Here is a 25,208-nt window from a genome sequence, read left to right as displayed (position 1 = left end):
TCAAGGCAACAGAGCAAAAGATTTAATATTTGTTTTATTTTACTGAATTACTGAGCTGGTGTTTATATGGAAACGATCATGGTAGATAAACACTATACAGACAATAAATGAATAGTATCAGCGGTAAATAACCTAACCTAACCTAACCTAACCTAACCTAACCTAACCTAATTCAGAGTACAATCAAGTTGTTATTATTCGACAACATAAGACGTTTTTAATGATATGGAATCAATTCACCGATATCTACAATAATCATCTTTGACTTTATGCAGGAAAAATGTATCACCCTTTAAACACTTGACTGGACCATAAAGGATATAGCCAGGAACTTGCACTGTCGTCCACTACAACAATTTCAACATGATAAAATCTTTCCAAACTTCAATTAGTCATTGTAAAAGACGCTTAATACTTCACCATTGTATATTCGCCAACACACGACTTCTCTACTGCTACTAGAGAACACTTATGTAGGTAATATAATGAACTACTGTGTTATATAAACCGGTAATGTTAACAGCAGGATAACATTAACATTAAACATGACGTCACTAAGACTCACCTACAGCCTTGTGGTTGATGAAGGAGGTGGAGGAGCTACATAAAGTATCGTCGTGGTAGACCAGCGAGTTGGCCGACTACAGAAGCTCAGTTGAACGTGTAATCTTATTCAAAGGGTTAAACCATCGTACTCAAGGAGATAAGCAAATGTACTCAATGGGTTAGGATATCTTAGGGCTAAAGCATTGTACTCAGGGGGTTGACAGTGTAAACAAAGAGTTAATTGAAGGGTGAGTATTATTAATCGTGATTATTCAACGGTGTTTTTGCTCCTTAAAGAACAAAGACAATGTAACATTTCATTTAATCTTTAATAAACAAAATGTTCAAACATGTTGGTTCCTCTCTCCCTCCCCCGAGCTGCCGAGACTCACATTTTCCGCGTGACGACAATCTTTGACCAAGGACATTTAAAGTCAATATCGTTAACACCATTACTGCGTTCTTCGTTGGTTCCCGCAGCGACCAACAAGGAAGTCAACAATAGCAGCGTTGTGTAGTAATTCTGTTATTTAATCGTGTGTTGATATCATTGCCTTACCAACAGTTAAAGACCGGAAAATTTTACGAAATTTCATTTCACATAAATACTTCTTACTAAATATTATAATACTTTACAAAATTTTATATACATCAAATTATTAAGTATATTATTTGATTGTTTATACAGAACAAGAGACTTTTAACAACAGCATGAAGATCAAAATCAGGCGTAAACAAAGGTTAGTGTTAGGCTCAGAGGCAGCATCGGTTATCAACACCTCCCACAGGCCCTGAGCTCATTAGTATCAACTTTTCCTGATTGTTTTCATCACTTCCCCTCGACCTTGTTTACACAGGTGACAGGAGAGAAGCTTTGGCCTCTCCTGCGCGCGCACCTCCTGCAGGAAGGCACTGCAGTATATATACGTCCAACACCTGAGGCTGAGAGTCACTTGTACCAGACATCATCAACTAATGGTAAGACGACTCTTGTCTCCTTAATAATAATAATAATAATAATAATAATAATAATAATAATAATAATAATAATAATAATATTAATATTAATAATAATAATAATAATAATAATAATAATAATAATAATAATAATAATAATATTAATATTAATAATAATAATAATAATAATAATAATAATAATAATAATAATATTAATAATAATCCGTCAATATGGTACAGGTGGCGGCTTCAACGGCGGTGGAATCCGTGACCTAGGACCAGGCGGAGGCTTCAACGGTGGTGGAATCCGTGACCTAGGCGCAGGTGGAGGCTTCAATGGCGGTGGAATCCGTGACCTAGGACCAGGCGGAGGCTTCAACGGTGGTGGAATCCGTGACCTAGGCGCAGGTGGAGGCTTCAACGGTGGTGGAATCCGTCAGTATGGTGAGGATAACGGCTGTGATAATACTAGTTCTAAGCCAAAATAAGCTGTTGACGTAAACATCGTTACTCTATAATACAGAATTATGATGTAACACATAACGAGTTACTGATATAATATAGGAGAAACTTATAGCACCTCAGATGTTCATTTTAGTCAAACTTTCACCCTATCTCTCCACAGGTTAGAACATGTACAGGTGGAGGACCTGCCTGCTGGAGGACTGCTGCCGACGACGTGAAGCTCTCGGCCAGGAGACAACTTAAGATCACGACATAATCTTATCATCACACCACGTCGTCTTCAATGATAACAAATTTTACTTAAACTGTTTGAATGTAATTTTTCCCTCACATGAATTGATAAAATTTGTAAGTTTTTTACTTAATAACTGAAATAAATTATATAATTTATTCTGTCATTTTATTGATCTTAATTTTATTGTCTATAAATAAATGTCAAAAAATAATCTATGTCCAAAAAATGTTTGATGCAATAAATGCTGATAAGAAAGTAACATAAAGTATATTCTTTCCTATTAAATAAACAAACCAGATGATAAGAACAAGATAACACGACTACTACTGATAACATTTATAACACGGCTAACTCAGTAACTGTTATAATAGCTCAGTAGCAACACACTAACATGAAGTTGGAACACTGATAGAGAAGTTTACCCATATAGATTATACAGGTAACTACTGACAAGCTCAAGACGAGAGGAAAGACGGAACATAATGGCAGACATACAATGCCATGTGTCTTGTCAAGGCAACAGAGCAAAAGATTTAATATTTGTTTTATTTTACTGAATTACTAAGCTGGTGTTTATATGGAAACGATCATGGTAGATAAACACTATACAGACAATAAATAAATAGTATCAGCGGTAAATAACCTAACCTAACCTAACCTAACCTAACCCTAAACCTAACCTAACCTAATTCAGAGTACAATCAAGTTGTTATTATTCGACAACATAAGGCGTTTTTAATGATATGGAATCAATTCTCCGATATCTACAATAATCATCTTTGACTTTATGCAGGAAAAATGTATCACCCTTTAAACACTTGACTGGACCATAAAGGATATAGCCAGGAACTTGCACTGTCGTCCACTACAACAATTTCAACATGATAAAATCTTTCCAAACTTCAATTAGTCATTGTAAAAGACGCTTAATACTTCACCATTGTATATTCGCCAACACACGACTTCTCTACTGCTACTAGAGAACACTTATGTAGGTAATATAATGAACTACTGTGTTATATAAACAGGTAATGTTAACAGCAGGATAACATTAACATTAAACATAACGTCACTAAGACTCACCTACAGCCTTCTGGTTGATGAAGGAGGTGGAGGAGCTACATAAAGTATCGTCGTGGTAGACCAGCGAGTTGGCCGACTACAGAAGCTCAGTTGAACGTGTAATCTTATTCAAAGGGTTAAACCATCGTACTCAAGGAGATAAGTAAATGTACTCAATGGGTTAGAATATCTTAGGGCTAAAGCATTGTACTCAGGGGGTTGACAGTGTAAACAAAGAGTTAATTGAAGGGTGAGTATTATTAATCGTGATTATTCAACGGTGTTTTTGCTCCTTAAAGAACAAAGACAATGTAACATTTCATTTAATCTTTAATAAACAAAATGTTCAAACATGTTGGTTCCTCTCTCCCTCCCCCGAGCTGCCGAGACTCACATTTTCCGCGTGACGACAATCTTTGACCAAGGACATTTAAAGTCAATATCGTTAACACCATTACTGCGTTCTTCGTTGGTTCCCGCAGCGACCAACAAGGAAGTCAACAATAGCAGCGTTGTGTAGTAATTCTGTTATTTAATCAACGTGTCTTGATATCATTGCCTTACCAACAGTTAAAGACCGGAAAATTTTACGAAATTTCATTTCACATAAATACTTCTAACTAAATATTATAATATTTTACAACATTTTTTATACATCAAATTATTAAGTATATTATTTGATTGTTTATACAGAACAAGAGACTTTTAACAACAGCATGAAGATCAAAAGTCAGGCGTAAACAAAGGTTAGTATTAGGCTCAGAGGCAGCATCGGTTATCAACACCTCCCACAGGCCCTGAGCTCATTGGTATCAACTTTTCCTGGTTGTTTTCATCTCTTCCCCTCGACCTGGGTTTACACAGGTGACAAGAGAGACAGTTTGGCCTCTCCTAACGCGCGTGGCCTCTCCTGCGCGCGCACCTCCTGCAGGAAGGCACTACAGTATATATACAGTAGGTCCAACACCTGAGGCTGAGAATCACTTGTACCAGACATCATCAACTAATGGTATGACGACTCTTGTCTCCTATATAATAATAATAATAATAATAATAATAATAATAATAATAATAATAATAATAATAATAATAATAACAATAATAATAATCATAATAATAATAATATTAATAATAATAATAATAATAATAATAATCATAATAACTTAATACGAGTTACATTTTCCCCTACAGGAGTGGCGTGCCCTTATAGTCCTGGTGGTGTTGGCCGTCCACGTCGGCGCTGATATACGTCCTGGCCAAGACGGTCACGGAATCCGTCAATATGGTACTGGTGGCGGCTTCAACGGCGGTGGAATACGTGATCTGGGGCCAGGTGGCGGCTTCAACGGCGGTGGAATCCGTGACCTAGGCACAGGTGGAGGCTTCAACGGCGGTGGAATCCGTGACCTAGGCACAGGTGGAGGCTTCAATGGCGGTGGAATCCGTCAATATGGTACAGGTGGCGGCTTCAACGGCGGTGGAATACGTGATCTGGGGCCAGGTGGAGGCTTCAACGGCGGTGGAATCCGTGACCTAGGCACAGGTGGAGGCTTCAATGGCGGTGGAATCCGTCAATATGGTACAGATGGAGGCTTCAATGGCGGTGGAATCCCTGACCTAGGACCAGGTGGAGGCTTCAACGGTGGTGGAATCCGTGACCTAGGCGCAGGTGGAGGCTTCAACGGTGGTGGAATCCGTCAGTATGGTGAGGATAACGGCTGTGATAACATTAGTTCTAAGCCAAAATAAACTGTTGACATAAACATCGTTACTCTATAATACAGAATTATGATGTAACACATAACGAGTTACTGATATAATATAGGAGAAACTTACAGCACCTCAGATGTTCATTTTGTCAAACTTTCACCCTATCTCTCCACAGGTTAGAACATGTACAGGTGGAGGATCTGCCTGCTGGAGGACTGCTGCCGACGACGTGAAGCTCTCGGCCATGAGACAACTTAAGATCACGAAATAATCTTATCATCACACCACGTCGTCTTCAATGATAACAAATTTTACTTCAACTGTTTGAATGTAATTTTTCCCTCACATGAATTGATAAAATATGTAAGGTTTTTTACTTAATAACTGAAATAGATTATATAATTTATTCTGTCATTTTATTGATCTTAATTTTATTATCTATAAATAAATGACAAAAAATAATCTATGTGCAGGAAATGTTTGATGCAATAAATGCTGATAAGAAAGTAACATAAAGTATATTCTTTCCTATTAATAAACAAACCAGATGATAAGAACAAGATAACACGACTACTACTGATAACATTTATAACACGGCTAACTCAGTAACTGTTATAATAGCTCAGTAGCAACACACTAACATGAAGTTGGAACACTGATAGAGAAGTTTACCCATATAGATTATACAGGTAACTACTGACAAGCTCAAGACGAGAGGAAAGACGGAACATAATGGCAGACATACAATGCCATGTGTCTTGTCAAGGCAACAGAGCAAAAGATTTAATATTTGTTTTATTTTACTGAATTACTAAGCTGGTGTTTATATGGAAACGATCATGGTAGATAAACACTATACAGACAATAAATAAATAGTATCAGCGGTAAATAACCTAACCTAACCTAACCTAACCTAACCTAACCTAACCTAACCTAACCTAACCTAACCTAACCTAATTCAGAGTACAATCAAGTTGTTATTATTCGACAACATAAGGCGTTTTTAATGATATGGAATCAATTCTCCGATATCTACAATAATCATCTTTGACTTTATGCAGGAAAAATGTATCACCCTTTAAACACTTGACTGGACCATAAAGGATATAGCCAGGAACTTGCACTGTCGTCCACTACAACACTTTCAACGTGATAAAATCCTTCCAAACTTCAATTATTCATTGTAAAAGACGCTTAATACTTCACCATTGTATATTCGCCAACACACGACTTCTCTACTGCTACTAGAGAACACTTATGTAGGTAATATAATGAACTACTGTGTTATATAAACCGTTAATGTTAGCAACAGGATAACATTAACATTAAACATGACGTCACGAAGACTCACCTACAGCCTTGTGGTTGATGAAGGAGGTGGAGGAGCTACATAAAGTATCGTCGTGGTAGACCAGCGAGTTGGCCGACTACAGAAGCTCAGTTGAACGTGTAACCTTATTCAAAGGGTTAAACCATCGTACTCAAGGAGATAAGCAAATGTACTCAATGAGTTAGGATATCTTGGGGCTAAAGCATTGTACTCAGGGGGTTGACAGTGTAAACAAAGAGTTAATTGAAGGGTGAGTATTATTAATCGTGATTATTCAACGGTGTTTCTCCTCCTTAAAAAACAGAGACAATGTAACATTTCATTTAATCTTTAATAAACAAAATGTTCAAACATGTTGGTTCCTCTCTCCCTCCCCCGAGCTGCCGAGACTCACATTTTCCGCGTGACGACAATCTTTGACCAAGGACATTTAAAGTCAATATCGTTAACACCATTACTGCGTTCTTCGTTGGTTCCCGCAGCGACCAACAAGGAAGTCAACAGCAGCAGCGTTGTGTAGTAATTGTTATTTAATCAACGTGTGTTGATATCATTGCCTTACCAACAGTTAAAGAACGGAAAATTTTACGAAATTTCATTTCACATAAATACTTCTTACTAAATGTTATAATATCCTACAACATTTTTTATGCATCAAATTATTAAGTATATTATTTGATTGTTTATACAGAGCAAGAGACTTTTAACAACAGCATGAAGATCAAAAATCTGGCGTAAACAAAGGTTAGCGTTAGGCTCAGAGGCAGCATCGGTTATCAACACCTCCCACAGGCCCTGAGCTCATTGGTATCAACTTAACCTGGTTGTTTTCATCACTTCCCCTCGACCTTGTTTACACAAGTGACAAGAGAGAAGCTTTGGCCTCTCCTGCGCGCGCACCTCCTGCAGGAAGGCACTGCAGTATATATACGTCCAACACCTGAGGCTGAGAGTCACTTGCACCAGACATCATCAACTAATGGTAAGACGACTCTTGTCTCCCTATAATAATAATAATAATAATAATAATAATAATAATAATAATAATAATAATAATAATAATAATAATAATGATAATAATAACTTAATACAAGTTACATGTTCCCCTACAGGAGTGGCGTGCCCTTATAGTCCTGGTGGTGTTGGCCGTCCACGTCGGCGCTGATATACGTCCTGGCCAAGACGGTCACGGAATCCGTCAATATGGTACAGGTGGAGGCTTCAACGGCGGTGGAATCCGTGATCTGGGGCCAGGTGGAGGCTTCAACGGTGGTGGAATCCGTGACCTAGGCGCAGGTGGAGGCTTCAATGGCGGTGGAATCCGTGACCTAGGACCAGGCGGAGGCTTCAACGGTGGTGGAATCCGTGACCTAGGCGCAGGTGGAGGCTTCAACGGTGGTGGAATCCGTCAGTATGGTGAGGATAACGGCTGTGATAATACTAGTTCTAAGCCAAAATAAGCTGTTGACGTAAACATCGTTACTCTATAATACAGAATTATGATGTAACACATAACGAGTTACTGATATAATATAGGAGAAACTTACAGCACCTCAGATGTTCATTTTAGTCAAACTTTCACCCTATCTCTCCACAGGTTAGAACATGTACAGGTGGAGGACCTGCCTGCTGGAGGACTGCTGCCGACGACGTGAAGCTCTCGGCCATGAGACAACTTAAGATCACGACATAATCTTATCATCACACCACGTCGTCTTCAATGATAACAAATTTTACTTCAACTGTTTGAATGTAATTTTTCCCTCACATGAATTGTTAAAATTTGTAAGTTTTTTACTTAATAACTGAAATAAATTATATAATTTATTCTGTCATTTTATTGATCTTAATTTTATTGTCTATAAATAAATGTCAAAAAATAATCTATGTCCAAAAAATGTTTGATGCAATAAATGCTGATAAGAAAGTAACATAAAGTATATTCTTTCCTATTAATAAACAAACCACATGATAAGAACAAGATAACACGACTACTACTGATAACATATATAACACGGCTAACTCAGTTACTGTTATAATGGCTCAGTAGCAACACACTAACATGAAGTTGGAACACTGATAGAGAAGTTTACCCATATAGATCATACAGGTAACTACTGACAAGCTCAAGACGAGAGGAAAGACGGAACATAATGGCAGACATACAATGCCATGTGTCTTGTCAAGGCAACAGAGCAAAAGATTTAATATTTGTTTTATTTTACTGAATTACTGCGCTGGTGTTTATATGGAAACGATCATGGTAGATAAACACTATACAGACAATAAATGAATAGTATCAGCGGTAAATAACCTAACCTAACCTAACCTAACCTAACCTAACCTAACCTAATTCAGAGTACAATCAAGTTGTTATTATTCGACAACATAAGACGTTTTTAATGATATGGAATCAATTCACCGATATCTACAATAATCATCTTTGACTTTATGCAGGAAAAATGTATCACCCTTTAAACACTTGACTGGACCATAAAGGATATAGCCAGGAACTTGCACTGTCGTCCACTACAACAATTTCAACATGATAAAATCTTTCCAAACTTCAATTAGTCATTGTAAAAGACGCTTAATACTTCACCATTGTATATTCGCCAACACACGACTTCTCTACTGCTACGAGAGAACACTTATGTAGGTAATATAATGAACTACTGTGTTATATAAACCGGTAATGTTAACAGCAGGATAACATTAACATTAAACATGACGTCACTAAGACTCACCTACAGCCTTGTGGTTGATGAAGGAGGTGGAGGAGCTACATAAAGTATCGTCGTGGTAGACCAGCGAGTTGGCCGACTACAGAAGCTCAGTTGAACGTGTAATCTTATTCAAAGGGTTAAACCATCGTACTCAAGGAGATAAGCAAATGTACTCAATGGGTTAGGATATCTTAGGGCTAAAGCATTGTACTCAGGGGGTTGACAGTGTAAACAAAGAGTTAAATGAAGGGTGAGTATTATTAATCGTGATTATTCAACGGTGTTTCTCCTCCTTAAAAAACAGAGACAATGTAACATTTCATTTAATCTTTAATAAACAAAATGTTCAAACATGTTGGTTCCTCTCTCCCTCCCCCGAGCTGCCGAGACTCACATTTTCCGCGTGACGACAATCTTTGACCAAGGACATTTAAAGTCAATATTGTTAACACCATTACTGCGTTCTTCGTTGGTTCCCGCAGCGACCAACAAGGAAGTCAACAATAGCAGCGTTGTGTAGTAATTCTGTTATTTATTCGTGTGTTGATATCATTGCCTTACCAACAGTTAAAGACCGGAATATTTTACGAAATTTCATTTCACATAAATACTTCTTACTAAATATTATAATACTTTACAAAATTTTATATACATCAAATTATTAAGTATATTATTTGATTGTTTATACAGAACAAGAGACTTTTAACAACAGCATGAAGATCAAAGATCAGGCGTAAACAAAGGTTAGTGTTAGGCTCAGAGGCAGCATCGGTTATCAACACCTCCCACAGACCCTGAGCTCATTAGTATCAACTTTTCCTGATTGTTTTCATCACTTCCCCTCGACCTTGTTTACACAGGTGACAGGAGAGAAGCTTTGGCCTCTCCTGCGCGCGCACCTCCTACAGGAAGGCACTGCAGTATATATACGTCCAACACCTGAAGCTGAGAGTCACTTGTACCAGACATCATCAACTAATGGTAAGACGACTCTTGTCTCCTATATAATAATAATAATAATAATAATAATAATAATTATAATAATAATAATAATAATAATAATAATAATAATAATAATAATAATAATAATATTAATAATAATAATAATAATAATAATAATAATAATAATAATAATAATAATAATAATAATAACTTAATACAAGTTACATGTTCCCCTACAGGAGTGGAGTGCCCTTATAGTCCTGGTGGTGTTGGCCGTCCACGTCGGCGCTGATATACGTCCTGGCCAAGACGGTCACGGAATCCGTCAATATGGTACAGGTGGCGGCTTCAACGGCGGTGGAATCCGTGACCTAGGCACAGGTGGAGGCTTCAATGGCGGTGGAATCCGTGACCTAGGCACAGGTGGAGGCTTCAACGGTGGTGGAATCCGTGACCTAGGCACAGGTGGAGGCTACAACGGCGGTGGAATCCGTGATCTGGGTCCAGGTGGAGGCTTCAACGGTGGTGGAATCCGTGACCTAGGCACAGGTGGAGGCTTCAATGGCGGTGGAATCCGTGACCTAGGCACAGGTGGAGGCCGGTGGAATCCGTGACCTAGGCACAGGTGGAGGCTTCAACGGCGGTGGAATCCGTGATCTGGGTCCAGGTGGAGGCTTCAACGGTGGTGGAATCCGTCAGTATGGTGAGGATAACGGCTGTGATAACATTAGTTCTAAGCCAAAATAAGCTATTGACGTAAACATCGTTACTCTATAATACAGAATTATGATGTAACACATAACGAGTTACTGATATAATATAGGAGAAACTTACAGCACCCCAGATGTTCATTTTAGTCAAACTTTCACCCTATCTCTCCACAGGTTAGAACATGTACAGGTGGAGGACCTGCCTGCTGGAGGACTGCTGCCGACGACGTGAAGCTCTCGGCCAGGAGACAACTTAAGATCACGACATAATCTTATCATCACACCACGTCGTCTTCAATGATAACAAATTTTACTTCAACTGTTTGAATATAGCTTTTTTTTTCTCTCGAATAAATTGGTAATATTTGTAAGGTTGTTTTCCTTAATAAATTAAAAGAATTTTTAACAATGTTGTTCTATTTGTGTAAATCATTTCCAAAATATCTTTATTTTTCATGAAATACTTGATATAATAAAAGACATGAAAAAGTGATATTCTGTATCTTGTTTCTTACTGACTGAACAAACAAATCGTGAGGAACAAGATAACACATTAAATACCGTTAATATGTTTATCATAAGTAGCTGACGAATACTTGGTGACCAACTTGCTATGTTGAGTTGGTTCAATCTAACATTCAGTTTTGTCTCCACACCCGCTTATACCATCTTCCCTTACGTTATATCAAATAATTTCAAACATAATCTACAATCTCATGTGAAACTTAACCTATCCTAACCTAAGACATATTCGTCAAGCTATTTCTCTCTAAATTGTTTCATTCGTTTCATTATTTGGGTAAACATTGACTGGTGTGTTTCCAGGTAGTGTTTGCCTCTCTTGTTCACCTGTATATCAAAAGGTAAATCTTTTCTTGAGTCTTTAATGAGTCTTTGCACACAGTCTATTTGAATGTGTTCTTCACATTATAAATATATAATGAAAAACTTGAAAATATAAAGGCATTTTACCTATTTAATTCATTACTAATATCAAAACTTTCACTCATATTCAACACATTTGATTTTCAGGCAATACAATAAATAAATATCCTCTAAATGTTAATATTAAGCTTGTTTAAGTAAATACATCCAAACAAAGAATCAATATTAGTGTAAGATGACTGTGAAGAGTCGGTCAGTGTGGAGGAGAGATCGACGCTGCCAAGTCCCACTATTGTGTAGTTTAGTGTGAGAGTGTTCCTTCATCACCACTGCAGAGGGTTGCTGAGATGAGAGATTAACATAAACTATTTTCTATCTAAAACTATACTTTCTACGTGTTGTGTGAGTAGAATTTAGAAAGTATTGAATCTATATAGGAATGTATATATACACCCAACAAAGAAAGTCCTATCAGCCCTCCGTCCCATCCATGAACCCTGTGAATCATGAACCCTGTGAATCATGAACCCTGTGAATCCGAGACATCACACAGTGCACCATCTATAGACCCAACAATGTGTCATGTCTCGGATTGACAGGTTCTTGAGTCTCAGGGTTCATGGATGGGACGGAGGACTGACTGGTATCTATAATCCAGATGGGGGCCGTCTGGATAACTTCGCTTAAGAACTATGGTAAAATTCCTTATTACAATATTGTGTACTACAGTATGTGTATTTTTATCGGGGAAATGCTCACCTAGATGTTCCTCCCTGCCTTTTGTGGGTTGGATCTCTAAGTTGTAACAAGAAATATGTTGGGATGATCGATGATGAAGTTTGGTTTTGTGAGGTGAGTGGTTGATGGTAATACAGGAGAAATGAGAGACGGAGAGCGTGAGGAAGTTTACATGTCAAGGCGTGAGGAAGTTTACAGGTCAAGACGTGAGGAAGTTTACATGTCAAGGCGTGAGGAAGTTTACATGTCAAGGCGTGAAGAAGTTTACAGGTCAAGACGTGAGGAAGTTTACATGTCAAGGCGTGAGGAAGTTTACATGTCTTGGTGATTATGTCTCTTTCTTATTAATTGTGTTTTGCTTAAATCTGTTGCTTAACTTTAGCAAGGATTATCTTGGATGAAATGTGATAAAAGAAGTCTTAAGGACGCATCAGTTAACAGACAATGGGTGCGAGGCGGCGAGGGACCGGCGCAGCGAGGCTAGGTAGCGGTCATCGACCACTCTATCAGTGCAAGAACAAACATTAACAATTCCAGGTAATGCATAGTATACCTGTCCCTTCAGCCTTGGAAGGGTTTACTAAGGTGACTGAGTGTAGTTTTGGAAGGTCATGCTTGCTACCCAGCCTGGAGGACAGCACTATATAAGAGGGAACCAGAGGTGGAGGGCCAGTTGTCCTGCCTCCTACAACAACGATGGTAAGGTTTACTCCCGAGTCTCCTTCTCTCTTGGTACTCAGGATCAATACTTCGTGTGTAGTTTACGATGAAAGATCAGGAGAGATCAATAATAATGAAGTAGTGTTGTCTGGTTCGTGAGTGAGAGCCACAGTACAGTAGGTGGAAGCTTCTAACATAGACAGTACAGTACATCGTGGTGGCTTGTGAGCACTTCACACACCTATTTCTCCCTGAGTCTCAATGTTCCATCAGTGTTTTGATTATAAGCGTATAAGTTCTGGCTACAGCTCGAGTTAAAATAATAAAAAAAATTAGTAGTTTTTTGACATCCGAGATATGTGATGCTGTTGATAATGAGTGAAGCCTAGGAGGTGGCGCCCTGTAGCTGTCATAAGGCAAGGAACTTGATACAGTCTTCATGACCTACACGTCTCCCCTACAGCAGTGGCGCGCCCTTCTAGTGTTGGTCCTGGTGGCCGTCTTGGCCGTTTATGTCAACGCCGCACCTGCGGCTGAGGCTGAGGCTGCGGCTGAAGCTGAGCCGTGTTGCGGTCGTAGACGAGGTGGCGGCGGCTTCGGTGGAGGTGGCGGCTTCGGAGGTGGAAGTCGTGGAGGATTTGGTGGCGGCTTTGGAGGAGGAGGAGGTGAGCAAAACAACAAGTATTCATATTCAAACAAACGCAATAGATGTGTCATAACTCTCAATAGTGGCTAATTTGAACCAATATTTTCTTCTATAAATAAACATTAATAAGTGTCAAAGACTTCACTAGGTTCATTATACTAATCTCATTTTTTTGCTGCCTCAGGTTGGGGCAAGTAAAGGCTGAAGACCTGCCTGCTGATGACGACGACCTGCACGAAGTTCCTCGACCATGACAACATCTTAGATTACAGGAATAACTTTTTTTTTGTAAATCCTTCATAACTGACTGAAAAGATCTAATATTTTCGTTTTTCTTTAACCAATGTAACTTATGTCACCAAATTTTGTAAGATTGTGTACTTTAATAAACAAACGGCTATCAATTATTGTTTTATTGCAACGAGTTGATTTGTACTGTTTGTGTGAATCTTTTAACCATAGGAGTTATCTATAGGAAAGAAAATTTGTTTCCATCAGAGGTTTAACTTCCACCAAAGTAAATTATGTGAGATGAGAAGAAACACACATTAGTTGTTACACATACACTGAGTTACCCGTAGTGGCTGTCATAATGTCGGCCACCTAACCTAACCTAACCTAACCTAATCTAACCTAACCTAACCTAAGCCAACCCCACACTTCAACAGTAACAGTGATATAGCTTAGTAAGTTCTTTATCTAATATCTTAGCCCCTGAGTACGAGGCCAACCCCCTTGAGTACGATGAGTTAACCCTTGTGTAGAATGTAATCGCACTTAAAATGAGATCCTCGTACTCAAAGGGGTAATGGCATCGTATTTAATACCTTAACTGATACTACTCAAGGGGTTCAGATATCAACTCAAGGGGTTCAGATATCAACTCAAGGGGTTCAGATATCAACTCAAGGGGTTCAGATATCAACTCAAAGGGTTCAGATGTACTCAATAGACTAATTCATTATACTCAGAGGACGGGCGGGGGGAAGGGCAATATGCATAAGAAATCAAAGGACAAAAACTCTCTATATATTAATTTAATTTTGACCTTCTAAAATCAAAACAAAACCGAACGTCAAAAAATAAACAAATGAAAAATAATTGTGTTCGGATAAAAGAAGATATTTTTCCTTCAAATTTTTCAAGAAAGTAAAAATATTTAGAAAGACAAATATTATGCAGAAGTTACTAAACAGATGACGATATATTTGAAGTTTACGTCAAGAGAATTCGGTTTGTAATTATCAAAACAACAAGATATTAGGAGCTATAGTTACTGTTGTTGTATAATAATTCTTACCTTAAAGAAAGATGTATCTCTCTGTAATTCATATTTCTTGATGATTACTGTAATAGCTTTAGAATACACGCTGTTAAATCTTTAATTGTTCAGGTACAGTCCCCTCCACTAGTACATTTACAGGGGCTCTTCATATAAACATTCCACAAATCATTACATTGAGATATTTGTTTTAATATTGTTTTACTTTAATTCCCTGGTATGTTTACTATTGCGAGTTTCCTTCTGTTAAATATAAACAAACACGGGGCTGCCACACTCCACAAAACCTGACGAGCCCCTGTAAACACACCAGTGAAACGGACTGTACTTTAATACATTATAACATCAACACAAACTTACGTGAAAAAGATAATGTTTTAAAATATTTAATAATCTGTGTTGATTTCTTATTATGGTATTTTCGCTAACTCTGAAAGTTTGGTTGGAGGAGTGGACGAGAAAAGCCCGTAGACTTTCACAGCGCGTGGCCATTTTGTTTCTCGCAAAGCAGTGACGTGGATATTGTTGTTTATCTATGATTATTGTTGTTTACCTGTGGATATTATTGTTTATCTATGATTATTGTTGTTTACCTGTGGATATTATTGTTTATATGTGATTATTGTTGTTTACCTGTCGATATTGTTGTCTATCAGTGATTATTGTTGTTTACCTGTTGATATTATTGTTTATCTGTGATTATTGTTGTTTACCTGTGGATATTGTTGTTTACCTGTGGATATTGTTGTCTATCTGTGATTATTGTTGTTTACCTGTGGATATTGTTGTTTACCTGTGGATATTGTTGATTATCTGTGATTATTGTTGTTTACCTGTGGATATTGTTGTTTACCTGTGGATATTGTTGTCTATCTGTGATTATTGTTGTTTACCTGTGGATATTGTTGATTATCTGTGATTATTGTTATTTACCTGTTGATATTACTGTTTACCTGTTGATATTACTGTTTACCTACGGTTATTGCTGTTTACCTGTGGTTATTGTTGTTTACCTGTGGTTATTGCTGTTTACCTGTGGTTATTGTAAGGGTTTTAAGGTTTTATATATTTACTTATTTCATATATGGATTTTGCTCTATGCTAATTACTTCCAATCATCACAGTCACCCCAAGATGTCTTAAATGAGTTTATTTTTTATTGTTGTATCGCGTTTGTTTTATCACACCAATCATTTCCTTCTGATGATGATGATGATGATTATTATTATTATTGTTATTACTATTCCCGTGTGTGTTAGGTCTTGTAGTCTGTAGCCAATAATAATATCAGTATTTAGGGAAAGATTTGCATAAGCATATAAATTCATCTCAGTGTAATAAAACAGAAGGATTATAAGTTTTTGTTTATTCGTCGACGAACATAATCTTATAGACAGTGTTGATGGTTGTCGAGAATACTGATACTCTGGTCAAGACGCTGGTCAGAGTTGTGGAGACTCACACAAGAGGCCCCTCGCCATCAATCCCCCAGCAGGCAGGTCAGGTCCTCAGCCGTTAGTCTACAAAAAAGACAACACAATTAATCATGGAAATATTTCTCAAAGGTTATTTCAAAACAGTTGATATTTTCCTTACTAGATATTATAAAAATCTTCTCGATTTCTGTTTATTTATTAGACTTTAGATGTTTCTTAATGTCGATCTTCGTCTCTATACTTTATATGCGAGTATTTTATTGTTTATCTCTTGCACTCAACGCTCAGCTCAGATGATAATATTAACTACACCAAATTTAACAAGACATATTTGATAATAAACTCACTGAGTCTTAGAATGACTAACATACACAAGTCAGCCCACCACACAGTGCCTCCTAAAGTCAGGTCACAAACATTACCTTGATGACGGATTCCTCCACCATTAAAGCCACCACTTGGGCCGCCAATATGGGTGCCATGGCCATCTTGGCCTGGTCGAATACGAATTCCGTGTCCGTCTTGGCCTGGTCGAATACGGACTCCATGACCGTCTTGGCCAGGACGCAGTGGTTCAGCGCTAGTGAAGGCGGCCAACACGGCCACCACCACGAGGACGACGAGAGAGAACCACTTCTGATGGGGCGGAGGAGCAGCATGATCACGTACAGAGGTAGTGAATTATACACACATAAACACATCAAATAACTATGTTATTCTTATTCACATACTTATTTACCAAACCTGTTGGAGACTGTAAACATAAACCTGAATTCGTATCTCACAATCATGTGCCTTAAATAACTTCTAAATAACTTCTAAGTTTTCTCGTACAACTTTTCTTCATCAAATCACTACAAGATATTAAACACTCTAGCTAGCACAGGTTAAAGCTGGCAGTGAACCTCCTGGCATAAATACAACAGTTAAGGTGTTATTGAGTTCTTCCCTCTCACAAACTTTACTCGTAAATCAAAACGCTTATGTATGCTACCCTCTATGTCTGTCAGTCGGAAGTGATGGATCTAGTAAAGGTACAGTTAGGCAGGTGTAGACATCTTACCATTGTTGTTGCAGGAGGCTGGATAACTGACTCTAGGCTGCAGATTCTCTTATATATATAGACCACTGCTGCCCACGCACGTCCTCCCCACAGTTCTCTCAGTCACCTCGGTAAACCCCCCTCAAGGGCGAAAGGACAGCAGGTAGCAGCTACGTAATGCACCTCCACTGTCAATGTTTGCTCGTATAATTCGTGAACTGTGACGCCGATCGCTTCTGTGTTCTGGCTCCCGCACGGCCTTGTGTTCATCCTCAATTTGTTAATGGCATTTATGTTCTCATCACGGAAGTAACACGCAATACGTATTTTATTTATTTTTTTTTATATTCCATAAAAAAAAAGTTATTCTGTTAATCTTATACTTGGTACAGAAGACATATGATGATTATACAAAAGTTCAAAAATATCTCTGTTTATGTTGGTATATCAGACCAAAATAATTGTTTTGGTAAGTTTATAAGATAACAATAATTGACGGTACACATCTCATATATCCTTCAGACCGTCTGCATATAATTGTATTGTTTCAGTAAGTTTTTCTCACAACACAACATCACAACACACTCTCACTAAATATTTATTCTTAAACGTAAGATCACCTTTAATACACATATTAGTTCTCGCTGGTGTGACAGGTAGACTCAGGTAGACTCACAGTCATCAGGCTCCTGTTGACTTATTTTATTCTCACCTCTTTCACAACTCTATATACATCTGCTCTTTATATGTCTCTATTTATTCCCTTTAATCTCCATTCCTACTTATTCTCTTCTCGTTGTTTACTATTTCATATACAATAATTATGGAAGTTATGTTAGCTGTGAATGAAGACTTGGTACTGTGGGCAACGTCTGACCCCCACAGTAGAGCACTTGGGGGGTGTCTGTCTCTGAGGCCACAGCTCTTAAGCCCACAGTCAGTGGTAATGTAATCCCTCAGTAGGAAAGAACAATCCAACTGCCGTCTCCTTCGGTGTTTGTCTTGACGTCACGGCCTTGTTGACTGCCTCTCTCACCCTGAAGAACCAAACACTTTAAAAAGATCTTTACAACTGCGTTCGTATCCTCTCTCTCTCTCTCTCTCTCTCTCTCTCTCCTCAGAATCCCTAATTGGTCACTCTGGAATACTTTTAGACCCTGAGTTATGAGAACCAAGGACGGCTTTTCCTGGCTTTATTTTTCGTGTTATTTAGATTAATTTTTCAACAAGTTCGCCATTAAATATAATCAGGTCATCCGCTGGGGCTAAACAATGTTAAAGGAACTATTATTTTTGGTGATAATCTGAAAGCTTTTATTAGGTGATATACCCACATACCAAGTATGGTTAAAATACTTTGTTTATATTCAAAGTATCGTGTTAACAGTTTTCCTAATACAGGGATGGAGAGTCGTGATTAAGCACACAGGTAAAGTGTCATTTTAATGTTATGATCCCAAGCAGGTGAGACACAATGGTAATAATGAGTGTTGAGTGTGGTGTGGTGTGGTGTGGTGTGATGTGGTGTGGTGTGGTGTGGTGTGGTGTGGTGTGTGTGGTGTGGTGTGGTGTGGTGTGGTGTGGTGTGGTGTGTGTGTGGTGTGGTGTGGTGTGGTGTGGTGTGGTGTGGTGTGTGGTGTGTGTGGTGTGGTGTGGTGTGGTGTGGTGTGGTGTGTGTGTGGTGTGTGTGGGTGTGTGGTGTGGTGTGGTGTGGTGTGTGGTGTGGTGTGGTGGTGTGGTGTGGTGTGATGTGGTGTTGGAGTGTGTGGTGTGGTGTGGGTGTGGTGTGGTGTGGTGTGGTGGTGTGTGTGGTGTGGTGTGGTGTGGTGTGATGTGGTGTGGTGTGGTGTGGTGTGGTGTGGTGTGGTGCAGTAGGTAGAGGAAGGCTGAGTAGCGGCGCCTCCCTCAATACATGAACAAACACCAACTCCTTCAGATAGGTCACTTGTCCCTTCGTCCTTTTAATACTGTTTGATTAGGTGACTTGAGTTCAGTGCGAGAAGGTCATGGGGGGTTCACAGGCCTGGAGGAGGACGCTATATATTATGGAACCTGCGGCTGAGAGTCAGTAGCTGTCTGTGAGCCTCCTGAAACAACAATGGTAAGACCTCCCCCCTGATAGTGTTCTCATACTTACTGCTGTGGACTAAGATGATATATGTTAAATGGGCAGGTAGAGCAGGTGAGAACTTGCTGTTAAAATGACCAGTGTTGTTTGGTTCATAGTAGTGAGTGGTGTAGGTTTGTGACCAACCCTGGTGGGTGAGTTTACCGAGGAGCGGTTTGTTCGTTGAAGTGTATAACGTAAGTCTTTAGTGCTTGTTATTTCATACATGGTGTTTATTTCTTAGTACTAAAGGTCTTCGCCTATCACACACACACACACACACACTTTTAATATATCCATATCTATACACGCTAGTCTTCATGACCTACACGTCTCCCCTACAGCAGTGGCGCGCCCTTCTAGTGTTGGTCCTGGTGGCCGTCTTGGCCGTCTACGTCAATGCCGCACCTGCGGCTGAAGCTGAGGCTGAGCCGTGTTGCGGCGGTCGTAGACGAGGTGGTGGCGGCTTTGGTGGAGGTGGCGGCTTCGGCGGCGGACTTGGAGGTGACGTATTGTAGAAAATGATTATTTATGGAGTATGAATCACATGAAAATTACTGAAAAGTGTTTTGGAACTTGAAATCCATCATTAGATAACACGATAACAAATATTCTGGAATATGTGTGTCTGTGTCTGTGTCTGTGTCTGTGTGTGTCAAACGTCAACACTACTGATGTTTAGTTTACACCAAAATGCCTCAACATTATTCATTGTACTGATGTATAATTCTGTTTCCAGGTGGTGGATTTGGAGGCGGTTTTGGAGGAGGAGGAGGTGAGTAAGATAACACTGTAGACACTTGTCACTGAGGGTCCATAACAAGACAATATCTGAACCTTAACCATCCGGGTTTTCATGACATTTCTCTAATCCTTCTTCAGGTTACGGCAAGTAAGGAGGAATTACCTGCTGGAGGGAGGACCCACCTGCTGGAGGGAGGACCCACCTGCTGGAGGGAGGACCCACCTGCTGGAGGGAGGACCCACCTGCTGGAGAGAGGACCTGCCTGCATGAAACTTCTCGGTTATGACGACGTTCTCGACCTCTTTAACGCCTTTCTAAAAAAAAAAAAAAAAATCTCATTTTGACTCTCAAAAATCCCAAACTTGTATCTTCACTTTGATCTGTTGTTGTGACTAAATTAGGAACTTGTATAAATCTTTGTCTTCAATAAATGAACACGTATTAGATTTTGTTTTCTTCTGTGGATGTGAATATGATGGTCTGTGTCTCATTTCTTTGATGACTTAACGAAATATCCCGATGTATGACAGGTAAATATAATTTGTATGTTTATCTTCTCCCAAAATAGATGAAATAAATGAAAAGATAAAAAAAGAGTACAATAATGATGTTAGAGGTCAGTGTTCACACAGGAACACCTTAGCCGGCACTGCAAGCGACCGCCTTTACTACCTCAACTTGACACCATCATCTAAACTTACAAGCGATGTTACCCCTCAGCTAAGAACATAACATTGTAAGATGAAGTAGTAGTAGTAGTAGTAGTAAGTGGTAATAGTAGTAGTATAGATGGCCAGTAGAAAGTTTGCCCTCCCAATGCGTGTGTGGCTCATCCAACGACATAGGCCACAAACACATCCAACGAAGCCCGTGTGGCTGGAGGCCACGTAAAAAAAAAAGTAGGTGTAGTAGTAGTAGTAGTAGTAGTAGTACTAGTAGTAGTATTTTTACAACACCTTACAACTGGAACACGAATATGTCTACAAACATCAAAAAATATTATGTTTAGAAAACATTACGCGGTCTCAGCAAGACAAGAGAAGCTGTCGTCAGCGGCTCCGTTTATACCAAAACAAACACCAACACATGAAGCTCCCTCGTCCCTCCGTCCTTCTCGAGGTTTACTGAGGTGACCAGAGCCAAGATTTGGGGAGTTCCTGCGTGCGCGGATGCCAGCTGAAGGCCACTAAATTTGCTGAAACCTGTGTCTGAGGGCCAATGCCACCACCTCCTTCTGCAGTTATGGTAAAACTCCTTAATATTCACCTGCAGTTTAGTTCTTAAATCGCTTTTGTTTGGTATTGGAGAGTATAAGTCATCGTGTGTAGCTGTGACCAGAGGCAAGTTAACTGGTGACCCTCTGGTGACACACTCACACAGTTAAGACAATATTAAATTCAGCCTTTTCAAACGCTGTCGTGTTGACTGTGAGTTGAAAGTGGTCATAAGTACACGATGTCAGAAGACCTTCATCGCCCAAACTTCTTCGTCACTCACTGCTCTTCTGGAGGCATGTGTGTGTGTGTGTGTGTGTGTGTGTGTAGTCTTAGTATATCAACACCTACACGCGCCATAGTCCTGTTCGTCTCCTACAGAAGTGGACTTTCCTCCTGATGGTGGTCCTGGTGGCCATCATGGCCGTCTACGTCAATGCTGAAGCCGAAGCCGAGGCTGAGCCGTGTTGTGGCCGCAGGCGGGATGGCGGCGGCGGGTTTGGCGGAGGCGGCAGCTTCGGTGGTGGACGTCGAGATAAAAAGGAAAAATGATATTAAGTGTAATGATTGACACGGTGAGAGCGGAACAATTTTATAACTTAATTTTGTTTATTAACTTGTTCAATAACTGGTTGACTAACACACTGGTATAACGCTTATTAGTACAACACCTCTACTGATTGTCACACTAGAGAATAATTAATTATATGCTGAGATGAATCTAATAAACTTGTCACTATTAATATGTCGGAAATATTGACGTTGTGTTGTGTTTCAGGTGGCTGTAGTGGAGGAGGAGGTGAGAATTTGTCTTCATGTTTCCACTGAGTATTGTTCCCTAACGAAGATCTATCACTGAACATTATAATTTCCAGTTGATATTTTGATATTTTATAATTAAGTTTGAAGATAATGTTTTAAGGTAAACTTCTTTGAGGACAAAATCTATTAACTTCAAAGTGTTTAGTGTCAACAGCACGCTGGTCACTGTCTAGATAAATCAGTTTCTTGTTTTGGCAAATAGAACTTAACACCTGGCGACGGCGTACTGCGTGAAGCTCCTCCAACATCACAGCCCCATCGATCATAATTCTTCGCTTTGACTCGAAATTCATTTTTTCCCAGTTAATCAATATATTATTTTTAGATAGGTAAATAAACTGTAATATTTTTATTTTATTAAATGAACACGTTGACTATTTTTATGTACATCCTTATATTCACCTAAATATGATTTGTCATCCATTTTCATAGTGATGATTGTAAATGAGTGTAAACAAAGCCACTCTGACGAGGTAAATTTCTTTAATATGTTAAACTTTCTGCAAAATAAATAAATACAAAGTTAAGAGTAAGGCGATACGTTGCAACACAACACAACACAACACAACACATTTTCGACTCGTATTTTTAGTAACCGACAATCATACAGTACATTGAAAATATAATTGAAATTTTACATATAATGGAAAATATTATTCTCAAACTCCAGGAAAATCTTGAAGTGATCCAGTGTGTTGTCCTGAGGAGCTTCCTGGAGGACATCCCTGGCAGTTGTCCTCCTACAGGCAGGTCTTCTCGCACTACTTACCATAAACTGAATAAAAAAAATAACACAAACTTATTTAACAGGGAAGACTTTTTTCCCTTAAACTTATAATATTATCTTGGAATATTTCACTTATAATTAACTGATAAAAGTAATATATTGGTACACTTACATCCTCCTCCACCATTACCACCTCCTCCTCCACCTGTAAATAGAGTGGAACATCAGGAAATAGAATCAATAAACAGTGACGTCAGCTACATTATACTGTAGAAACTAAATACTTGATCACCAAACACATTTCAATATATCACCTCCATGATGTCCTCCTCCACCAAAGATCCCTCCTCCACCTCCCCCTCCACCTCTTCCTCCACCATGGTGACGGTGGCGGCCACAACACGGCTCACCCTCGGCAGTGATGAAGACGGCCGCCAACACCAACATCAACAGAGCTGTCCACTTCTACAGCGCCGCGCCGGGAGGAAGAACACGGCAATAGGAAATTTTAAGCTGGTGTGGTATTGAGTAATTTGTATTATTATAACAGTAAATACCTATTATATTACATCATTATAACAGTAAATACGTATTATATTACATCATTATAACAGTAAATACGTATTATATTACATCATTATAACAGTAAATACGTATTATATTACATCATTATAACAGTAAATACCTATTATATTACATCATTATAACAGTAAATACGTATTATATTACATCATTATAACAGTAAATACGTATTATATTACATCATTATAACAGTAAATACATAATACACAACATCACTATTGCAATAAATAAGTATTGCATTTCCTCACAACGACAAATTAAACCTCCGTGTAGAAAATGCAAACTATTTCCCAAACCACATGAGTGAACAACACGACTTAGGGGTTATCATGTAGTTCCGTCATATACAAAGCTCCAATAACTACTACCGCTACAGATAATCAACTTAGAACACAGAGAAACCATCGGCAGCAGCGTCCCCTTACCATTGTTACGGCAGAACTGACTCCTACAGCTCAAGGGTCCATCTTATATAGTGTAGTCCTCTCCCTGGCCACCCACGACCCTCCCTGGCCACACACGACCCTCCCTGGCCACACACGACCCTCCCTGGCCACACACGACCCTCCCTGCCCGGCGCTCTGTCACCTCAGTAAACTCTCATCAAGAAGAAGGTATAGCAGGTGTATTATGAAGTACCTGGGTTACCTAAGAGAGCTAATATTTGTTCAGGTACTGGCAGATGACCCCTACCTACCTACCTACCTGTTCTCTCAGCTCCTCCACTCCTTAGCACTCTCCTGGTCTCTCTCCTCAGCTGTTCTCTCAACACTAATTATTAACCTCTTTTGTTAATATGTTGTTATTGTTTTTCTTCTTTATATTTTAGAGAAACTGGTGTTATTATTATTATTATTATTATTATTATTATTATTATTATTATTATTATTATTATTATTATTATTATTATTATTATTATTATTATTATTATTATATTATTATTGTTATTATTATTATTATTATTATTATTATTATTATTATTATTATTATTATTATAATAGTATTATTGTTATTATTATTATTATTATTATTATTATTATTATTATTATTATTATTATTATTATTATTATAATAGTATTATTGTTATTATTATCATTATCATTATTATTATTATTATTATTATTATTATTATTATTATTATTATTATCATTATTATAATAGTATTATTGTTATTATTATTATTATTATTATTATTATTATTATTATTATTATTATTATTATTATTATTATTATTATCATTATTATTATTATTATTGTTGTTAGTATTATTATTATTATTATTATTATTATTATTATTATTATTATTATTATTATTATTATTATTATTGTTATTATTATTATTATTATTATTGCTGTTGTTATTAGGTGCTTAACCCTTGTTGTTATTGTTGTTGTCATAGTTGTCGTTGTTTTTATCGTTGTTATTGTTGTTAGGTACTTAACCCTCTGTGGAGTCGTGTTTATCCATCAACTAAAGATAAGATTAACTTGAGGACCCTTACCACCAGTAGTGCAGTCAGAGAGTTTAGTCAGGATCAGCTGTGAGATCTTGAAGGAAAACGATGTTACTTAAAACGTCAACCTGTCGTGGCCTTAAGCTTGGCGGGAAGACTCAACCCTCTCAAAACATCATCAGAAA

General features: G+C 38.3%; 2 protein-coding genes and 3 long non-coding RNA genes across 5 annotated transcripts; 4 read left to right on the top strand and 1 right to left on the bottom strand.

Annotated features, from left to right (window-relative positions):
- Positions 1 to 1,493: 1,493 nt before the first annotated feature.
- On the top strand, positions 1,494 to 8,132 carry LOC121864817 (glycine-rich protein 5-like). Its single transcript, XM_042363989.1, has 5 exons — positions 1,494 to 1,524; positions 4,457 to 4,688; positions 4,773 to 4,934; positions 7,518 to 7,721; positions 7,903 to 8,132. Exons 1-5 carry the CDS (start codon positions 1,522 to 1,524, stop codon positions 7,905 to 7,907), a joined length of 606 nt encoding a protein of 201 aa, XP_042219923.1. The 5' UTR covers positions 1,494 to 1,521; the 3' UTR covers positions 7,908 to 8,132.
- Positions 8,133 to 9,990: 1,858 nt separating this feature from the next.
- Positions 9,991 to 11,051, top strand: LOC121864818 (glycine-rich protein 23-like). The gene is made up of 4 exons (XM_042363990.1): positions 9,991 to 10,012; positions 10,213 to 10,564; positions 10,599 to 10,676; positions 10,858 to 11,051. Exons 1-4 carry the CDS (start codon positions 10,010 to 10,012, stop codon positions 10,860 to 10,862), a joined length of 438 nt encoding a protein of 145 aa, XP_042219924.1. The 5' UTR covers positions 9,991 to 10,009; the 3' UTR covers positions 10,863 to 11,051.
- Positions 11,052 to 12,900: 1,849 nt separating this feature from the next.
- LOC121864821 lies at positions 12,901 to 14,016 on the top strand. The gene is made up of 3 exons (XR_006088668.1): positions 12,901 to 13,005; positions 13,430 to 13,631; positions 13,797 to 14,016. It is a non-coding gene; the product is annotated as an uncharacterized LOC121864821 (long non-coding RNA).
- A 2,229-nt stretch (positions 14,017 to 16,245) lies between these two features.
- On the bottom strand, positions 16,246 to 17,498 carry LOC121864820. The gene is made up of 3 exons (XR_006088667.1): positions 17,394 to 17,498; positions 16,753 to 16,966; positions 16,246 to 16,414 (listed from the first exon to the last, which is right to left on the bottom strand). It is a non-coding gene; the product is annotated as an uncharacterized LOC121864820 (long non-coding RNA).
- A 1,867-nt stretch (positions 17,499 to 19,365) lies between these two features.
- LOC121864823 lies at positions 19,366 to 20,668 on the top strand. The gene is made up of 4 exons (XR_006088670.1): positions 19,366 to 19,473; positions 19,824 to 19,983; positions 20,219 to 20,254; positions 20,362 to 20,668. It is a non-coding gene; the product is annotated as an uncharacterized LOC121864823 (long non-coding RNA).
- Positions 20,669 to 25,208: the final 4,540 nt, after the last annotated feature.

This window comes from Homarus americanus, unplaced genomic scaffold (genome assembly GCF_018991925.1).
Source record: "Homarus americanus isolate GMGI-L3 unplaced genomic scaffold, GMGI_Hamer_2.0 scaffold46273, whole genome shotgun sequence".
Classification (NCBI taxonomy): domain Eukaryota; kingdom Metazoa; phylum Arthropoda; class Malacostraca; order Decapoda; family Nephropidae; genus Homarus; species Homarus americanus.
This window is presented reverse-complemented; position numbering and strand designations above follow the sequence as displayed.

Excerpts from the sequence above, each read along its gene's own strand:
- LOC121864817 (XM_042363989.1), top strand. Across the intron at positions 4,689-4,772 it reads TGACCTAGGCACAGGTGGAG|GCTTCAACGGCGGTGGAATC; the intron begins GCTTCAATGGCG and ends GGCCAGGTGGAG. Across the intron at positions 4,935-7,517 it reads AATCCGTGACCTAGGCGCAG|GTGGAGGCTTCAACGGCGGT; the intron begins GTGGAGGCTTCA and ends AATATGGTACAG.
- LOC121864818 (XM_042363990.1), top strand. Across the intron at positions 10,565-10,598 it reads AATCCGTGACCTAGGCACAG|GTGGAGGCTTCAACGGCGGT; the intron begins GTGGAGGCCGGT and ends ACCTAGGCACAG.